The following is a 20,762-nucleotide window of genomic DNA, read 5'->3' on the forward strand; positions in this document are numbered from 1 at the left end:
AGACGCTTTTATCCAAAGCGACTTACAAGTTCATCGGGAAGGGCACAACTCTATCAGCTGAGTAACAATGTTCATCAAAGTGTTGAGTGCTACAGTTTAGGTTAGTATTAATTAATATTAGCAAAGCTGGTTGCACGGTGTTTGAATGACGCCACGTGCGTGCGCATAAATGTTCCCTCGCGTACGCACAGACTACAGACGGTGCCTAATTGCCTCTACGAATGGAATGTACACATTTCATTCACAAGTTTTGTGTGAATGTATCTGAGAACGTATTTGAACACACCTGACGACCTGATCTATTGATATGCAAAGTAGCCGGGTGGATAATTAGCGAGTTGGCGAATCAGTCGAGTGCAGCGCATTCCTGTGTGCACATCCGTGCATGTGCGTGCTTCTGCTCACAGAGCCGGTTGCACCTCTGTATATTAGGACAAGTGCATGACAGTAAGATTAGTTGGGGTTATTTATTATTGAGAATTGAGATGAAGAAAGTTGTTGCAAGAAAATCAAAGAACATAGTTAGTAGGGGTGTAAAGGTACTCGTATCCGAACCGAACCGTTTCAGTGTGTACCGTACCGTACCGAACGGCTGTGTAGTGTACCGAACGAATACAACAGTATGTTAACCACTAACGACCGCCCACCGGGGGCTGTTTTTTTCACAATCTAATATAATTATTATAATTTATAAAAAAAACATTACAAGTCGATTTATTAATTTCAATATAGAATATTCGTTGACAGCCCTACAAGTACAATTAGTTACTGCACACTACATCACCCCTGAGTGGAACATGGAAAGCCAAACTTTCCCCTGTACCGAAAACCCGTACCGAACCGTGACTTCAAAACCGAGGTACTGTACGTACCGTACCGTGGTTTTTGTGTACCGTTACACCCCTAATAGTTAGTGGACTCACCCACAGACCCACACACAGACCACTGCACTTCTGCGTTACATTGAGCTCATGGAGGAGAGAGCGGGGGCGGGGGCAGATTAATGAATGTAGATGAGAGCCTTGATATTAAGTGGTTGTAGCTACGGCTGTGGGGGAGGGGCGCGGGAGACATGATCCAATAGACTTTTTATACGCCTGAGGCTCCTGAACACGGAGAGACCAGTCCCAAGCCGATCGGCACTTTCTCTGCCGAGCTATACTCACTTTTCCGCACCTACTCCCCAACTCCGCATGCGCAGATTGCCCACGGAGTCTCTCTGGATTGTCCAAATATCTAGGTTTATCAATCTAGAGTTTGGGAGTAGGTGCGGAAAAGTGACTCTAGCTCAAGTTTCAAGTTTCTTTAATAGTTCTCATACAGAAGTACAGAATACTTTTATACAAAATGCTTCTTTCTGTTACGCTCCAGAGACTGTGCTACAAGAGATAAGTATGAAATAAAATAGTATAGCATGTAAAAATAGAAGTCACGTACGTAAACACAGTGTTCAGTATGTACAATGTTCGATGCAGAATAGAAGCAACTGAGTTACCATACAATATACTATGCAATACTAATATACAATACTATATAGTGCAAAGCAGAGATGGGATGAGGTACAATTTACAGTAAGGTGTACTGAGGTATGGGTTGTAGTGCAAATACATATAAAGTGTGTTTAGGTGTTCTAAGCTTGGCTGAGAAAGTGCAGATCGACTTGGGATTGGTCTCTCCTGTTCTTGTGTGTGGAACCCAACCTGAGCTCGACATAAGAGCACAATACGTGCATATGAATATGGCCAATGATTACCAGGTTCGGTCTCGTATGCACATGTGATGTAACCTCCCGTTCCCTTCTTGCCTTGCAGGCTTGGAAATCAATCCATCAATCAGAGAAGTGGAACCCCACGGCAAAGGAATGACATCCCTGTTATTTAAAACACGGTGCTTAATCAGTGGGAAGTCTTTTTACTCCACGAAAGATGTTGAATTGTTTTAATAGTTTGAGAGATTTCTTTTTTTTTTTAAGGCAAAGATGTTTTTTTTCTTTGCCTAATTTTCCCACAGCAGTTTAAATACTGTCACTTGATGGACATTTATGATCATAAAAAAAAAAAAAAAAAAAAAAGGATTAATATATACTTGTATAAACACAGATTAATACAAAAATACAGAAAAAGAAAAAAAGAACAATGAAAAAAAAAGCCTGGAGCTTAAAACATCTCAACCGCTGCTCAGTGGACGACTCAGGACTTGCCCCCATCCAGTCCAACTGAATAATGAAATAAATAAAAGAAAAAAAGCATTTTGTTGCCTAGGAGATGAACAGTATGACGTCGGACATGAGTTTATGATGTCACCGTGATCTACATATCTGTAACGGAGCCCCCGAGCGAAGCGTCCTCCATCCACCTCTGGACGGAGCGGACGTGAAGGAAGGAGACGAAGGGGGAATGAAAGGCTTCCGTGTCTTCTGTGATGATGGATACCTCCACCTGTAACCCTGGACAGACTTGAGGAAAATTTTTCCCAGCTCTCTTTTCTTTTTTTGTGTTTCCATTTAGCTTTGAAGCCTAAGATTCAATCTCCTTTTTATCTTTCTTATTTTCAATGAAAAGAAAAAAAAATACTTACTTCACAGACGGAAGAGATTTTCTCAACAATCCTTTCTTTCTCTCTTTCTCACATTTGTTATCTTTTTTTTTCTTTCTTTTTTACACTTTAAGCATTCAAAAAAGCATAAAAAATATAGTTGTCATGATAGTTATATCATTATGGCTGTGGACCTTTTTTGTGTTGTTGCTTTTTTAAAGAAAAAGAATACTGTTTTTTGTTTGTTCTAGCGTCCATGAGAGAGAATACTGTGAATTTAATTTTGAACTGTACTATCAGTTATTTTTTATACATAAGTACAGTCCTGTATCAGGACTACCAAGAGAATTGTTTTTGTTTTGTTGTTACTTGGGTTTGTTTTTAGAAAGGATTTCCACATCGTATTTTAGACCATATTCTATGGATATAAGTCAGTAATCGGGTATGGTTTGCTTTTTTCCCCTTTTCTTTTTTTACTATCAAGACAAAAAAATGTTGACAAATGGCAATTATACCTTTAGTTCAACAATAGCATGTTTATACATTGTACAAGGTATATAAAACGCCTTAAAATACATTTGTTAATGTCAGAAATTGTAACTTTGTTTTCTCTCTTTTCCCCTCTTGACTCCGTTCATAAGCCTTGTTAAAAGTGAATGACAAATGCCTTGTGTCCGACCCCGTCTCCGTACGACGCGGGGGGGTCGATTGCGAGGACGCTTCTCCTTCGGGGCGAGAAAAAAAAACATTTTCTATCGGGAGCGATCGATGTAGATAAGCGGGTTTCAGACGACGCGATTCTTTTCGTATTCTGGCTTTATCTATAGACTCAACGACGGTTCCACTGGTATTCTAACTATTCCGTATAAGGCCACACACAGATTTTCTAGCTATTCAGCAACAATATATATATATATAGGCCAGACAACCAGACTAACTCGTTTTTTTTATTCACAACACACAGTATTTCTACAATTCAGACGACCAAAGACTTCTTGGTTATTTTGGCGATCGGCAAACTTGGTTGACTGGTCAATCAATTCACACAACACATCCCGATGTTTCTGATCAACATTGTAACAGTTTTTTTTTTTTTATTCAAAGTCGTCGATAACATTTCAGTAATCTGTAAAATGTATACATGTGTAGTTTTCCCAAAGCCCAGGTTAAGCCTAGTTCATACCCCCCCCCCCCCCCCCCCCCCCAAAAACATAAGCTCCGTCAAGTGAGCGAGATTTTTAGGTCTTAGGTCGGCTTGATCTCCGCCCCGGGATGGCAGTCCTCGAGATTTAAAATGCCTTCACACAAACTTGGGTTTCTATGGAAACGTCCAGTATCTGATCTATTCCACCAATGGGGTTGTTACAGGGAGACCGCGTGGCTCCGCCGTAGCGAGTATTTCACCTTTTTTAGGGCAAACCTCGTCCCCCTACCCATGTAAAAACGGAAGTTTTAGCGGGCTTTACTATTATAGCAATGTATCCTCATATCTTCGATAGATACCGGCGTACGGAGACTGTTCTTCTTCACAGCTGCAAGGAGGGGGCTCCTCTTCCACTCGACGTCGTTGTAAACTGTTATACTGAATTTCAAAACAAAAAATGTGAACGGTTGTGTAGAGGCTACAATAGCCATGGCGCTTTACATGCTACATAAAAACACAAGAACGTAAATGGAAAGCAAATAAACCGTATGTACATTATATACATGCATAATGTAAAGGGGAAAACAAGTTTCTTTTTTTTTTGTAATAAGAGAAAATAAATATGAGAAAAGAAAATGACTTGACACAAGAGGGTGGATCTTCAATACATCGAATACCGAAGAGTGTTTACAGAATTAAAAACAGGATGGTGTTTATCTTGGCTATAAGCGGTTAATAATGTGTCTCTTCATGTCACTTTAAAGGGATAGTATGTGTAAAAATACAACATCAACATTACTCCCCCTCCTTCCTTTGGCTCTAGTTGATTTCTACCAGACTTTTTGAATTCGTTTTGGAGGGTAGAAATAATGAATGTATTGTGTAAATGAACTATTGTGAAACCCAAATTATTGGCTGCCATTCCTTCATTAATTTCCATTTTTATCATTTAAGATAAAGTGTTTTTGCATCACAGTCATTTTAGGGTTAGCAATCAGACCAGCTGATTCATATATGCTATTATTTTATTTATGTATTTTACAGTAAATGCAACTACAACAACAAAAAACGCCATAAAAGGTTGTCAGCAGCTGTCGCAGGGAAATGTTTCGGGGTCAACTTTGACAGAAGGCCGTCTTGCACCGAGGACACTTCTGGCGGGACACTGGCCACGAGGTTGAGATGCTGTGCGTTGACCGAACAGGGCAGCCTCACTGACGAGATGGATGGATGTTCGTCCACTCGTTCTAAGAGAAACAGGATGCAGAACACGGATGGGTGTGGAGGTCTCATGTTCACGTCCCATTTCCTACTAACAATATGCATTAAATGTGCTTTGCTCGTGCTCGTCTGTGTGCCTGCCTGCCTGTCTGTGTGTGTGGCATGCTGCACACTTCCCCATTAATCGCCACTAGAGGGCGATACTGTTCTAGATAGCTCCAGATGTCTGCTATGATTTCAGACCGTTATGGTTCCTTCCAGCTGTGTTTAGGTTTAGGGGACTTTACAGATTCCTTCGCTATAGTCCACCGGTGATGATGCAGGCTGATTCACGGCTTGTTGTTCCGTCGTCTTCATCGTTCAGTCCAGACCCCGCCCTGTGGCACCTCAAGAGCATCACAATATCCACAAGCAGAGAAAATATCTTAAAAACGTCCAGATGGCAGATCTTTAATCGAAGTGCATATACGTATCTCTGGTGGTAATCATGATGACCAGTCATATCAGTCCTTTAGTTACTCTGTCCCCGAGTCTCCTCATCTTCTACCCCCGAACGAGTGAGTTAAGAGAGACCTTCTTTACAAACGAGCTTTGCTGGTGACAACGATGGCAATGTCAATGTGATTGGTTTGAGAGGGGGGGGGGGGGTTCTCATTTCTTGTTGGCTATCCTCCGCTTCCTCGTGGCCAGCATGTCGTAGAAAGGATCCCTGCTGATGCTCGCTCTGTGGACACAAGGACAGAAACGCAACTCGTCAGCTGTTGACCTCCGTACTAAACAATGTTACACTTTTTTATATAATAAACTATTTGTATAGCACCTTTCATACAAGAATTGCAGCTCAAAGTGCTTAACGGCAGTAAAAAAAAAAAAGACATGCCATTATAATTGGTGTATAATAGCGGTTGCTATTGTTTTGTACAAATTGTATTTTTTTCTATTGCTTTAACTTACATAGGCTATTGCGTACCCGTATCCAATAAACACTGCTCAAGGTTAGTGCTATAATGACTTCCTTATGAAGGAGAACTCTTCTTTTACTGGCCAACTGGGCCTGTTCTGGTGTGCAATAACGCAGCTCCACACACCCCCATATTCCCTACAGTAAGACGGGGGCGAGTAATGAAAACCACAGCGGTCCATTATTGTGAGAAAACGTTGCGTTTTTTTTTTATCAGAGTGGGCTGTGTGTTACAGTGCCCCCGCAATGTCACGCATGTTCATACTTTCCTTTGGGTTGGGACCAAGGCCTGTACTGCGTTCCCAACAGACAATATGGAGGCCGGACATGCTGAGGTGGCCAGTTTTCTGTGTGTGTGTGTGTGCAGGATATTAGCCACAGGAACGACTGCCACCCCTGCATGATGCGTCGGAGACGGAATGACTGAGCTGTGTGTGTGTGTGTGTTGACCACAGGACAGTCTGCCGTCCCAGCAGCTGAGTCAGGAGGAGACGGCAGCAGCGATGTGGAGTCTGTTATCATTACCATTCCCGCCTCTCTCCCCACAGCTCCTGGAAGGAGTCTCTCTCTCTCCACACACACACGCTGATATACACAACCGTGCCGCGAGCCCAGCAGCCAATAACACTCATTACCGCGCCTGTTGATACGTGGACGGAAACATGAGCTCGAGCCACTGTCTGTCTGTCTGTCTGTCTGTCTGTGTCGTCGTCGTAGCAGCATTTTGAAGTGTGCACCGGCGTGTCCCCCGTACCAGTGTGTTGTAGGACTCTAGTCCTGGACTTGATTTTCAGGACTCGTGACTCGACTTGGACTTGGACTCGAGCATTGACTATACATTCGGACTTGTTAATTGATAAGTTATTTATTTGTATTTATATTTGTAATAGGCCCTAATCATTTGGCATATGATATTGATGGCTATAGTGCATTTGTTTGGCTATTGTGTCACAAAGTAAATAAACTCCCTTTGAAATAGTGATCGCTGTGTCATTTATGTTTAATGTAATTTTTTTTTGTGTATGTCAGCTCTTTGACTGCCAGAGTGGAGGTGATTCAACCTCGATGACTTGGACTCGGACACTTGGGACTCGACTCGGACTCGAGATTTAGTGACTCGACTACAACACTGTCCCGTACAATGGGATATGTGTAGGTCAGGCCTAATACAGAGATAAGGGATGACCTGTGCTATTCTGACCCAACGTCGCCTGAAGAGTCAATTATATAATCTCACAAACCTTGACAAACGATCACCGCCGTCATTCGATCCGAATTTCCCTCGACTGTACATAAAGCAGCATCGTTCAAACCAGGTTTCCAGTAACTTAACTGGAAGCCGACGCTCAAAAAACATCCATCACTCTCGCTTAATGGAAACGCGTGTGTCGATGCTAACTGGGTTTCTGCGTCGTTAGGAGCGCGGAGGCATCGTATAATATGATTCCACTGCTCTAATATCGATCAGTGACTCAGGCAGATGAGCACGAGCTGAGGGAATGTGATGACAACGGTGCTGATCAATTACCCGTTATGTCCAATTTACTCCGGTGCTTTGAGTTTCTTTCTCTCTCGCTCGCTCCTTAACACTTTCAGAGCCGGCCGTGTTTTCCTTTTTACCCCCTTGAATGCCCAGCAACCACTTCAATGTTAACGTTAATATCGCCTAATCTATGTTTTAAATTATGGCTATGTGTCCAATCTGCCCGTCGCTTATCAATGACCCATTTCCAGTCAACATTGTCGAAGCGGATTGTTTTTTTATCGGTTCATTTCCGTTTTATAGCATTTTTAAAAGCCCTCGTTTTCAAGAAGAAAAAAAAAGAATCCCTGATAAACGCTGATGTACTGTAATATTCTAGAACGTTGTCATTGTTCGGCCTATTTATGAATCGTTTTCAAATAAACGCTAGATTATCGATAGTATATGTGTACGTATGCACGCTGGTGCCGCAAGCTGTAAATCGATTCTCTTATTTCCTGATTACTCGCAGTCAAAACCAAAGCCATATTACATTATAGGGGAAAGCTTATATCTCCGTGAAAACAGGTCTGATTATCCTAAGACTGGTAAAAATAGATTCCTTACCTGAGATCAGATGGTATCCAAATGGATTATTCCAATTCCTGATAGCCGTTCCAAAAATCAATCCTTTTATTGATCCCACGCGTATACTGTAAAACAGCGTATGCACGCTGTGCTGAGGGTCCAGCATGAAGCTGATCGGCGCCGGTTACATGCGTGAGAAGTAAAATGTGGAGTCCGGGGTTTTTTTCCCCATGCATTTTCATTGAGTCCAATCCAAAAGGGTGAATTACCATCTGGGAGACGATAGGGGGCGCTTTTTTCACATCTGAGCGCCTGGGGTGGCTGATTTACCAACGGTAGACTCAGTTGATTATGAATTCAGATCGCTAATAAAAAATAAAAAACGAGATAAAACAAATATTCTCGTTATGGGCATTCAACCCGCGGGGGGTAAACCCGAGAAAACTCGGGTTGGGCATTCAAAGTGTTAACAAGACAGCGTTTTGGACGTGACAAGTGTGGACTGCGGAGTTTTGCTAAAACACAAAAGGGAGTGGTGTGCCTCTGTATGTGTATGTATGTCCTCTTTCTTATATCTCTAAGCCCTTATCAAACGGAAGCCCGTTCGACCTCCCGAGGTCCTCTCTGTATCCACAGTCTTATCTCTCACACAGTGTGAGAACTGAGGAACTGTCACTTAGTCACGCATGTGAGTTTGCAATGTGCATACATTGTACATGCGTGCTATAGTTTCTGCACATGGGCGAGTGAGCTCAAATCTGTATCTTTGTGTGTGTGTGTGTGTGTGTACCAGCGTTATTATAGTTTGGAAACAAATTGCATTCGTTTTTATTTTTATTTTAGTTTTCAATTCAGTTTAGTTTCAGTTTCCAGGATCTTTCACGTATTCATTATAATATGGAGGGGGTTTTGTCAGGGGCAGTATTTAATACTGTTAGTTCAGAGGGTATTGTTGTGTAATACAAAACGTCAAATCGTGAAGGCAATTGACTCAATAAACATCCACGAATACCTCCTCACACTTGTCGTGTTGATAAATATGACCACATTTTGTTCAGATTCAAGACTATAACTAAAAGGATTTTCTGTACTTTTGAAATGTATTTAGTTCGTTGCTGCTACACAATAGATTCGTTTTAGTTATTTACTTTTTATTTCGGTTAACTAAAATGTCCTTTCACGCCTAGTTTTAGTTTTTAGTTTAGTTTAATTTTAGCTAACTATAATAACCTTGGTGTGCAGCACACATGTATGCTTTTTGTGCTAGTAGTAAGTGTCTGCACTCCAGAGACCGGCATGTGAGCTCACATCTGCGTGTGTGTGTGCGTGCGTGTGTGTGTGTGTGTGTGCGTGTGTGAGAGTGAGTGTGTGTTAGTTCCAGTCAAGGTCAGACATGAGAAGCTGACACATGGGAGCTAACGTGGCGTTAGCTAAGTGCCATTTAAGTGTAAATGGATACGGGCTAAAAGAGAGGGAGGGAGAGAGAGAGAGAGTCCTGCAGGGGTCTCTCACTTGATGGATTTGATCCACTCCTCCTTCTCCTCCGCCGTGGGCGCCGATATCCGGTAAACCGTATGGTTGCCCTCGACAACGCGTCCGTCCGCCTCCGTCTTGCAGGCCTTGATCACCTGACCCTTGTGGTTGGGGTTGTAGAGCTCGAAGCAGTTCTGGAGACGCGGCAGGGTGGAACCATCATCATTAATACATCACCTCGAGACCGCTGACTTGTAATAATTATGTACCGTACTTTTCGCACTATAAGCCGCAGGTGTTTTAATGTTTAATTATCATATGTAATTAGCATTGGGACACAATACTGTCGGACAAATAACAAGAATTAACTCCTTTACAAGTTGTATTAAGTTTAGCAAATAAGGGAACAGATAAATAACATTTCAATGCAGTCAAAAAAGCAATATTTTGATTTTTACATTTTCAGGGTTTGGTCACGTCGAGTCACATATAAGCTGCACCGTTATATAAGCCGCAGGGTCGAAAAATGGGGGGAAAAGCCGCGGCTTATAGTCCGAAAAGTACGGTACTCCATTATGGTAAATGGACTGCATTTATATAGAGCAGCTTTTATCCAAATAGCTTTACAATTTTGTTCCTCACATTTGACCCGTTCACTCACACATTCACACTGAATAAAGCAGCATCGTTCAAACCAGGTCACCACCAGTAACTTAACTGGAAGCCGGCGCTCAAACTGCAATTAGGGGTTAAGTGTCTTGCTCAAGGACACATCAACACGCTGCCCCGGGGAGTAGCAGGAATCGAACTGGGAACCTCTGGATTACCAGATGACTGCTCTACCTCCCGAGCCACTATCACCCAAATATATATGATATACTTTACTAAAAAAAACAGACTATATCAAGGGGGGGGGGGGGGGTATTATTATTTTTGCCAAGGCAGTGGTATCTGAATTTAATTTCAGGTATATTAGCGAAAAGGGCGGCTGGGTGGCGCAGCGGTCTAAGCGCTCGTCACCAACGCAAGAGGCACCGGTATCGAATCCGGCTGTCAGCGTTGCCTCCGGCTTGGCCCGGCCGTCATACTGGCTTGATTGGCAGAGTCAGCGGGGAGGGAAGCTGGTGGGTGGGTGGTATTCTGGTCGTTGTAAACAGCGACCCCTACAGGTCGGTCAGGGCGCCTGCACAGCGAGGGAGGGAGATGGTGAGGGTATAGTGAGTGTGAGCCTCCCACACGTTACACCTCACCCAATGAGAGTCCGCGCTGGCAGGTGTAAAAAGATGCTGCTGGCTGTCTCCTATGTCTCGGAGGAAGCATCCGTTAGGTTAGACTACAGGGCTCCCTAGACCGACCAGTGGGGGGGGCACATGCAAGCAACGACCAGGAAGGGGAGGGGGGGAATTGGCATAACGACTAAATTGGGATGGGAGAAAAACACAGGAAACAGGAGGAGAAAAAGTGGATAAAAAAAAAAAGTATATTAGCGAAAGTAAAAGAGAGGGAGACGGACAGACAGACGTGGGGACAGATGGACGGACGTGGGGACAGATGGACGGACGTGGGGACAGATGGACGGACGTGGGGACAGATGGACGGACGTGGGGACAGATGGATGTGGGGACAGGCAGACATACGGACGGACGTGGGGACAGATGGATGTGGGGACAGGCAGACATACGGACGGACGTGGGGACAGATGGACGGACATGGGGACAGACAGTTAGTGTGTCTTACCGGTTTCCTGGGCTCGTCCACCTCTCGGATGCTGAGGTTTTCTAGAGGGATGATTCCACGAGGCTCCTTATCCTGGAAACACACAGAGAGAGAGAACAGCGTCATCAGCACGTCATGTGATCCCGTGTTACAGAACGTCACGTGGAGCTAACTAACACCGTCAGCACGTCATGTGGTCCCGTGTTACAGAACGTCACGTGGAGCTAACTAACACCGTCAGCACGTCATGTGGTCCCGTGTTACAGAACGTCACATGGAGCTAACTAACACCGTCAGCACGTCATGTGGTCCCGTGTTACAGAACGTGACGTGGAGCTAACTAACACCGTCAGCACGTCATGTGGTCCCGTGTTACAGAACGTGGAGCTAACTAACACCGTCAGCACGTCATGTGGTCCCGTGTTACAGAACGTGGAGCTAACTAACACCGTCAGCAGGTCATGTGGTCCCGTGTTACAGAACGTGGAGCTAACTAACACCGTCAGCACGTCATGTGGTCCCGTGTTACAGAACGACGTGGAGCTAACTAACACCGTCAGCACGTCATGTGGTCCCGTGTTACAGAACGACGTGGAGCTAACTAACACCGTCAGCACGTCATGTGGTCCCGTGTTACAGAACGTGGAGCTAACTAACACCGTCAGCACGTCATGTGGTCCCGTGTTACAGAACCACGTGGAGCTAACTAACACCGTCAGCAGGTCATGTGGTCCCGTGTTACAGAACCACGTGGAGCTAACTAACACCGTCAGCACGTCATGTGGTCCCGTGTTACAGAACCACGTGGAGCTAACTAACACCGTCAGCACGTCATGTGGTCCCGTGTTACAGAACGTGGAGCTAACTAACACCGTCAGCAGGTCATGTGGTCCCGTGTTACAGAACGTGGAGCTAACTAACACCGTCAGCAGGTCATGTGGTCCCGTGTTACAGAACGTGACGTGGAGCTAACTAACACCGTCAGCAGGTCATGTGGTCCCGTGTTACAGAACGTGGAGCTAACTAACACCGTCAGCAGGTCATGTGGTCCCGTGTTACAGAACGTGACGTGGAGCTAACTAACACCGTCAGCACGTCATGTGGTCCCGTGTTACAGAACGTGGAGCTAACTAACACCGTCAGCACGTCATGTGGTCCCGTGTTACAGAACGTGACGTGGAGCTAACTAACACCGTCAGCACGTCATGTGGTCCCGTGTTACAGAACGACGTGGAGCTAACTAACACCGTCAGCATGTCATGTGGTCCCGTGTTACAGAACCACGTGGAGCTAAAAAAATAAATAAAAAAAATGCGTTTTCGTTTTAGTTCGTTCATTTTTTGCGTTTTTTTTTTTTTGTTCGTTTTTTTGCGTTCATTTTCGTTTTAGTTGATTTTTTTGCTTGATTTTTTTGCGTTTTAGTTCGTTCTTTTTTTTGCATACTTTTTTTTGCGTTTTTGTTTTAGTTTGTTAGTTTTTTTGCGTTTTTGTTTTAGTTAGTTAATTTTTTTGCGTTCTTTTTTTTCATTCATTTTTTGTGTTCTTTCTTTTTGCGTTTTCGTTTTAGTTCGTTCATTTTTTGCGTTTTTTTTTTGCGTTTTGATTTTAGTTTGTTCGTTTTTTTCCGTTCTTTTTTTTGGGGGTTTCGTTTTAATTCGTTCATTTTTTTGCGTTTCTTTTTTTGAGTTTTCGTTTTAGTTCGTTCGTTTTTTTGCGTTCGTTTTTTTGCGTTTTTGTTTTTTTGCGTTCTTTTTTTTCGTTCGTTTTTTTGCGTTCATTTTCGTTTTAGTTCGTTCTTTTTTTTGCGTTCTTTTTTTTCGTTCGTTTTATTGTGTTCTTTCTTTTTGCGTTTTCGTTTTAGTTCGTTCATTTTTTGCGTTCGTTTTTTTGCGTTCATTTTCGTTTTAGTTCGTTAATTTTTTGCGTTCGTTTTTTTTCGTTTTCGTTTTAGTTCGTTCTTTTTTTTGCGTACCTTTTTTTGCGTTTTTGTTTTAGTTTGTTAGTTTTTTTGCGTTTTTGTTTTAGTTAGTTAATTTTTTTGCGTTCTTTTTTTTCGTTCTTTTGTGTTCTTTCTTTTTGCGTTTTAGTTAGTTCATTTTTTGCGTTTTTTTTTTGCGTTTTGATTTTAGTTTGTTCGTTTTTTTCCGTTCTTTTTTTTTGCGTTTTCGTTTTAGTTCGTTCATTTTTTTGCGTTTCTTTTTTTGCGTTTTTGTTTTTTTGCGTTCTTTTTTGCGTTCTTTTTTTCGTTCTTTTTTTTGCGTTCATTTTCGTTTTAGTTCGTTCTTTTTTTTGCGTTCTTTTTTTGTTACAGAACACGTGGAGCTAACTAACACCGTCAGCACGTCATGTGGTCCCGTGTTACAGAACGTGGAGCTAACTAACACCGTCAGCAGGTCATGTGGTCCCGTGTTACAGAACGACGTGGAGCTAACTAACACCGTCAGCAGGTCATGTGGTCCCGTGTTACAGAACGTGTGGAGCTAACTAACACCGTCAGCAGGTCATGTGATCCCGTGTTACAGAACACGTGGAGCTAACTAACACCGTCAGCACGTCATGTGGTCCCGTGTTACAGAACGACGTGGAGCTAACTAACACCGTCAGCAGGTCATGTGGTCCCGTGTTACAGAACGTGGAGCTAACTAACACCGTCAGCACGTCATGTGGTCCCGTGTTACAGAACGTGGAGCTAACTAACACCGTCAGCACGTCATGTGGTCCCGTGTTACAGAACGTGGAGCTAACTAACACCGTCAGCAGGTCATGTGGTCCCGTGTTACAGAACGTGGAGCTAACTAACACCGTCAGCACGTCATGTGGTCCCGTGTTACAGAACGACGTGGAGCTAACTAACACCGTCAGCACGTCATGTGGTCCCGTGTTACAGAACGTCGTGGAGCTAACTAACACCGTCAGCAGGTCATGTGGTCCCGTGTTAATTTTTGCGCAAAAAAACGAACGAACTAAAACTAAAACGAACGCAAAAAAACGAACGCAAAAAATTTAACAGAAAAAAACAAACGCAAAGAAATTGGCTAAAAAACGAACGAACTAAAACGAACAAAAAAAAATGTACGCAAAAGAACTAACGAACTACAAAAAAAAACAAAAGAAAAAAACGAGCGCAAAAAACGTGCGCAAAAGAATTTGCGCAAAAAAACGAACGAACTAAAACTAAAACGAACGCAAAATAACGAACACAAAAAATATAACAGAAAAAAAAAACGCAAAAAAATTGGCTAAAAAACGAACGAACTAAAACGAACGAAAAAAAACGTACGCAAAAGAATTAACGAACTAAAAAAAAATTAAAGAAACAAACGTGTGCAAAAAAATTTGCACAAAAAAACCAACGAACTAAAACTAAAACGAACGCAAAAAAAGCGCAAAAAAAAATTGAATGAAAAAAAAATAACGCAAAAAAAATTTGCTAAAAAACGAACGAACTAAAACTAAAACAAAAACAAAAAAACGAACAAAAAAAACGAACGCAAAAAAACTAACGCAAAAGATTTAACGGAAAAAACAAACAAACGTGACGTCATGTGGTCCCGTGTTACAGAACGACGTGGAGCTAACTAACACCGTCAGCACGTCATGTGGTCCCGTGTTACAGAACGTGGAGCTAACTAACACCGTCAGCACGTCATGTGGTCCCGTGTTACAGAACCACGTGGAGCTAACTAACACCGTCAGCACGTCATGTGGTCCCGTGTTACAGAACCACGTGGAGCTAACTAACACCGTCAGCACGTCATGTGGTCCCGTGTTACAGAACGTGACGTGGAGCTAACTAACACCGTCAGCACGTCATGTGGTCCCGTGTTACAGAACCACGTGGAGCTAACTAACACCGTCAGCACGTCATGTGGTCCCGTGTTACAGAACCACGTGGAGCTAACTAACACCGTCAGCACGTCATGTGGTCCCGTGTTACAGAACGACAACGTGGAGCTAACTAACACCATCAGCACGTCATGTGGTCCCGTGTTACAGAACGTGGAGCTAACTAACACCGTCAGCACGTCATGTGGTCCCGTGTTACAGAACGTGGAGCTAACTAACACCGTCAGCACGTCATGTGGTCCCGTGTTACAGAACGTGGAGCTAACTAACACCGTCAGCACGTCATGTGGTCCCGTGTTACAGAACGTGGAGCTAACTAACACCGTCAGCACGTCATGTGGTCCCGTGTTACAGAACGTGGAGCTAACTAACACCGTCAGCACGTCATGTGGTCCCGTGTTACAGAACGTGGAGCTAACTAACACCGTCAGCAGGTCATGTGGTCCCGTGTTACAGAACGTGGAGCTAACTAACACCGTCAGCACGTCATGTGGTCCCGTGTTACAGAACGACGTGGAGCTAACTAACACCGTCATCACGTCATGTGGTCCCGTGTTACAGAACGTGGAGCTAACTAACACCGTCAGCAGGTCATGTGGTCCCGTGTTACAGAACGACGTGGAGCTAACTAACACCGTCAGCACGTCATGTGGTCCCGTGTTACAGAACCACGTGGAGCTAACTAACACCGTCAGCAGGTCATGTGGTCCCGTGTACATTTTTGCGCAAAAAAACGAACAAACTAAAACTAAAACGAACGCAAAAAAACGAACAAAAAATGTTACAAAAAAAACGAACGCAAAAAAATTTGGCTAAAAAACGAACTAACTAAAACTAAAACAAAAAAACGAACGCAAAAAACGAACGCAAAAAACGTGCGCAAAAGAATTTGCGCAAAAAAACGAACGAACTAAAACGAACGCAAAAAACGAACGCAAAAAATGTAACAGAAAAAAACAAACGCAAAAAAATTGGCTAAAAAACGAACGAACTAAAACGAACGAAAAAAAAACGTACGCAAAAGAACTAACGAACAAAAAAAAAACGAAAGAAAAAAACGTGCGCAAAAAAACCAACGAACTAAAACTAAAACGAACGCAAAAAACGAACAAAAAAATTGAACAAAAAAACGCAAAAAACGTTCGCAAAAGAATTTGCGCAAAAAAACGAACGAACTAAAACTAAAACGAACGCAAAAAAACTAACGCAAAAAATGCAATGAAAAAAAAAAAAAAACGTGACGTCATGTGGTCCCGTGTTACAGAACGTGGAGCTAACTAACACCGTCAGCACGTCATGTGGTCCCGTGTTACAGAACGTGGAGCTAACTAACACCGTCAGCAGGTCATGTGGTCCCGTGTTACAGAACGACGACGTGGAGCTAACTAACACCGTCAGCACGTCATGTGGTCCCGTGTTACAGAACGTGGAGCTAACTAACACCGTCAGCACGTCATGTGGTCCCGTGTTACAGAACGACGTGGAGCTAACTAACACCGTCAGCACGTCATGTGGTCCCGTGTTACAGAACGTGGAGCTAACAAAAAGAAAAATTCTTGTGATATAATTTTTTTCTTGTGCTGTTGTCTTTAGTTTTCTGTTTATACTATGATTTTAACTATGTTCTATTTTTTATCTTGTTTTTATTCTGTATTTAATTTTTTACTAATAATTATTGAATTTTTTAACTATGTTTTTAACCCCGTAGCACTTTGGGATCCCAGTGAACAAAAAGTGCCACACAAATTAAATTGATTATTATTATTATTATTATTATTATTATTATTATTATTATTATTATTATTATTATTATTATTATTATTATTATTATTATTATTATTATTATTATTAACACTGTCAGCCGGTAGGGCGGCTAGGTGGTGCAGTGGGCAAGGCACTCACCACCAATGCTGGAGACGCTGGGTTCGAGCCCAGCTCTCCGCATTGTTTTCAGTTTGGCTGGTCGTCCGTACTAATACACATTGGCAGTATTAGGGGGTGGGAAAACTGAGGGGTGGGGATCGGACGTTGTGGACAGCGACTCCTACAGGTCGGTTGGTGCGCCTGCGCAGTAGAATCAGGAAGTGTCGGGGCAGCGTGAGCCTCCCACGCGTTACTCCTCGTCACTGAGAGATCGAGCTGCGCAGGTGAAAAGATGCGACTGCTGTTACCTCAAGTACCGGAGGGGACTTGTGCTATGTATGACTTAGTCCACATTGCAGCCGGCTTGTGGGAGGCAAGAAACAGCGTCCGTGACAGGGGAGGGTTGAATTGGATGATACGAAATTGGGATGGGAGAAACGTGGAGCTAACTAACACTGTCAGCGTTGGGAGTTTAGTGCTACAAATGCAAGGACTCTCTCTCTCTCACTCTCTCATCCACGGAATGACTGTTCTGTTGTTTAATTTTTTATTGTATTTATTCAACCTTTATTTAACAAGGCAGGTCCATTAAGAACACACTCTGTACAACGAGGGCCTGGCGAGAGGACAAAAGGGCCCCTCGAAGGATAACGGGGAGAGAGAAAAATAAAATAGAGAAGAGACAGACGATACATGATGCATCACAGAGGTAAAATACCCAGAAATATAACTGTGATAAGGAACAAATTTATGTTTAAAAAAAAGTTTAAAATTGCGCTCATGAATAATGAGTCACATTTTGGCCATTGACTTTTGAAATTAGTATGGAAATATAAAGGTGATCGGTGACTTGAGAAAAGTTATGCTATAATATGAGTTCAAATCATATATATGATTTTGATCTGTTTTGTCCTTATGGACTGAATATGTAATTTGTATTTTATGGTTGAGAATTGTGATATCGAACTTATGAATATTGAGTGAGCTTTTTATTCACTGTTTTGTTCGTTGTGATGTTTTCTTGTGAGTACTTCAATGTTTGTGGTTTTATATTTTTATTTCACTTTTTGTGGGTATTTTTAATATTTTTAATGTTTGGACCCCAGGAAGAGTAGTCTCACTTTGGTGTAGACTAATGGCGATCCACAATAAAACAATAAAAACAATAAAGGGGAATAATTCAAACACACGTCAAACAAACGATAAAATTACAAGGTGTCATCGGTACATGAAGCAGAACGGACACGTTACAGTGTGATAAGGCCGGGTGACGGCTGCAGGTGTGTAAACAGAAGCGAGGGGGGAACTCCTTTTGCATCGCGTTCCAACTGCTGAGAGCCGCAAATTATGACCACCATCGGCTCTTAACCCTTTCACTGCCACACGACAGAAGGTTAACCCTTTACTATCACACTACCGACGGTTACCGTGATAGTAAAGGGTTAACCTTCTGTCGTGCGGCAGTGAAAGGCTTAACCGGCTGTCGTGCGGCAGTGAAAGGGTAATAAACCTTCTGTGAATCGTCGCGGTGAAAGGGTTAACCGCTTTGGTAGCGCGGCGGCGGTGAAAGGGTTAAAAGGGGACAATGCGCTACATTAGCGGTGGTTGGAACTTTGGCCGGTCGTGTTTGTATAAGCGACGTGATGCACTGTGAAGAAGAATAAAGCACAATAATACCTCCTACACTACAAAGTTGTCGGACAATGGAACGTCCCATTCGTTAAAGCCAATGAAAGAAGAAATCTTTCAATCGGGTTAAAAAGTACAAATAATATTCTCTCTATCTCCCCTCTCTTTCTCTCTCTCCCTCTCTCTCTCTCTCTCTGTCTCCCTCTCTCCCCCCTCTCTCTATCTCCTCTATCTCTCTCCCCCCTATCTCTCTCTCCCCCCCCTCTCTCTCTCTCCCCCCCTCTCTCTATCTCCCCTCTCTTTCTCTCTCTCTCTCTCTCTCTCTCTCTCTCTCTCTCTCTCTCGCTCTCTCTCTCTCTCTCTCTCTCTCTCCCCCCCTCTCTCTCTATCTCCCTTCTCTCTCTCTCTCCCCCGCTCTCTCTATCTCCCCTCTCTTTCTCTATCTCTCTCTCCCTCCCTCTCTCTCTCCTCTCTGTCTCTGAGAATATATTATAGTCAAATTATGATATGACATCACATCGGCATCTCGTCTGCATTCAGGACAGACTGGGCGGTCAGTCAGGTAGGTCAGTAGAGCGGGAGGTATGCGCTCTTCATCATCACTACACCCTGGGGAGACGCGACCCTGCGCCCCCCTGTGCTCCCCAGGGGGCTGCTATTGTGTCCGCAGGGCCCGACGTGAGGTGGGGGGGGGGGGGGGGGGGGGGGGGGGGAGACCTCGTCTCCTAATGAGGCATCCCCGCAGGGACGCGGTGGTGGCTGGCTGGCCTGGGGGAGGGAGGGAGTTTTTTTTTTTTTTCCCCGGCACGTATGTCTGTGCGTGCGTTGGCATGCATGCATATATGCATGAGCCTCCGTCTTGAGTATGTGTGCCCCCCTGTGTGCCCCCCACACGCACCCCCTCTGCCTGGACGTGTGTGATGATGATGTAGCGGTGTGTGTTTTGGGGGATGGGCGGCGGCGGGGGAAAACACAGCGTAATGGGGGGGCGGGGCGCTTGGCTTAGCCGGGCCAGATGTGCTGCAGACCTCCCAGATGTTTCCCATGATGCATCGTGTTAATTGCCGGACTGAGGTTAATTTAGGTCAAAGAGGCTGGATCTGTGTAAGAGTGGGGATGAGGACCCACTCTCACCCACCGTGCGTGTGTGTGTGTGTGTGTGACGTGTGTGTGTGTGTGTGTGTGTGTGTGTGTGTGTGTGTGTGTGTGTGTGTGCGTGTGTGTGTGTGTGTGTGTGTGTGTGTGTGTGTCCTGGATTCCCTCCGTTCCTCCATTTCTATCCCAATCCCCTATATGTCCATTATCTATTATGTTGGTGTGGTGTAAAGACACAACAACAACAACAACAACAACATGCATAAAGACTTGGAGTGTAGGGAGTAGGGAATAGGATATGAACCTGGTTGGGCGGCTACGTGGCGTAGTGGGCAAGGCGCTCGCCACGAATGACGGAGACGCTGGGCTTGCCTGTTCGAGCCCAGCGCTCCACATTGCTTTCAGTTTAGCTGGTCGTCCGTACTAATACACATTGGCCGTATTAGGGGGTGGGAAACTGATCGGTGGGGATCGGGCGTTGTGGACAGCGACTCCTACAGGTCGGTTGGTGCGCCTGCGCAGTAGAATCAGGAAGTGTCGGGGGCAGCGTGAGCCTCCCATGCGTTACTCCTCGCCACTGAGAGATCGAGCTGCGCAGGTGAAAAGATGCGACTGCTGTTACCTCAAGTACCGGAGGGGACTCGTGCTATGTATGACTTAGTCCACATTGCAGCCGGCTTGTGGGAGGCAAGAAACAGCGTTCGTGACAGGGGAGGGTTGAATTGGATGATACGAAATTGGGATGGGAGAAAATATAGAAAATGGGAGAAAAAGTGGATAAAAAAAAAAAAAAAAAAAAACATCCGACCACTCACGGTTGTGTACTCGAAGTAGTAGAGGCAGTTGTCCGTCAGAATAAACCACCTTCTCTTCCAGGTTTTTACCCTTCCTCCTACGGAGAGAGAGAGAGAGAGATACAAACATTGTTTTGAGTTACGATAAATAAGAAATAAACTAATAAACAAACAACAACAACAACAGCTCAGGGAGAGTGAGCAGCAGCCAGAGGGCCAAGCCATGCGAATAGGATCCATATTATTATTATCCATGAGGTGATCGGTGTTAGTATTCTGGGGTCTCTCTATACCGTACGACGGGGCGAGCGCCTGCGGAGCTCCGCGGAGAGCTTCTCCCCACGCGCCCCACATCTGCTCCCCATCATCGGCTCTCTCCATTAGGCAGATTCAATCAGAGGGTGAATACTAACCCCCCCCCCCTCAGCCCTCCCC

At 44.0% G+C, this 20,762-nt stretch overlaps 2 protein-coding genes across 2 annotated transcripts in view; one reads left to right on the forward strand and one right to left on the reverse strand.

Moving 5' to 3' along the window:
- usp42 (ubiquitin specific peptidase 42) overlaps positions 1 to 3,097 on the forward strand; it is a 47,529-nt gene extending 44,432 nt beyond the window's left edge. Inside the window, exon 18 of the mRNA XM_084333629.1 lies at positions 1,812 to 3,097. The gene's annotated coding sequence lies outside the window, so the exon portion shown is untranslated. The remainder of the gene's footprint in view (positions 1 to 1,811) is intronic.
- Positions 3,098 to 3,746: 649 nt separating this feature from the next.
- cyth3a (cytohesin 3a) lies at positions 3,747 to 20,692 on the reverse strand (the record flags this gene model as incomplete). Its single annotated transcript, XM_084333630.1, has 5 exons — positions 3,747 to 5,624; positions 9,424 to 9,578; positions 11,122 to 11,193; positions 20,349 to 20,425; positions 20,626 to 20,692. The coding sequence occupies 5 exons, from the start codon at positions 20,690 to 20,692 to the stop codon at positions 5,552 to 5,554; spliced, it is 444 nt and encodes a 147-aa protein (XP_084189756.1). The 3' UTR covers positions 3,747 to 5,551.
- Between the last annotated feature and the right edge of the window lie 70 nt (positions 20,693 to 20,762).

The sequence above is a fragment of the Notolepis coatsorum genome (genome assembly GCF_963971535.1).
Source record: "Notolepis coatsorum genome assembly, chromosome: 17".
NCBI classification, from domain to species: domain Eukaryota; kingdom Metazoa; phylum Chordata; class Actinopteri; order Aulopiformes; family Paralepididae; genus Notolepis; species Notolepis coatsorum.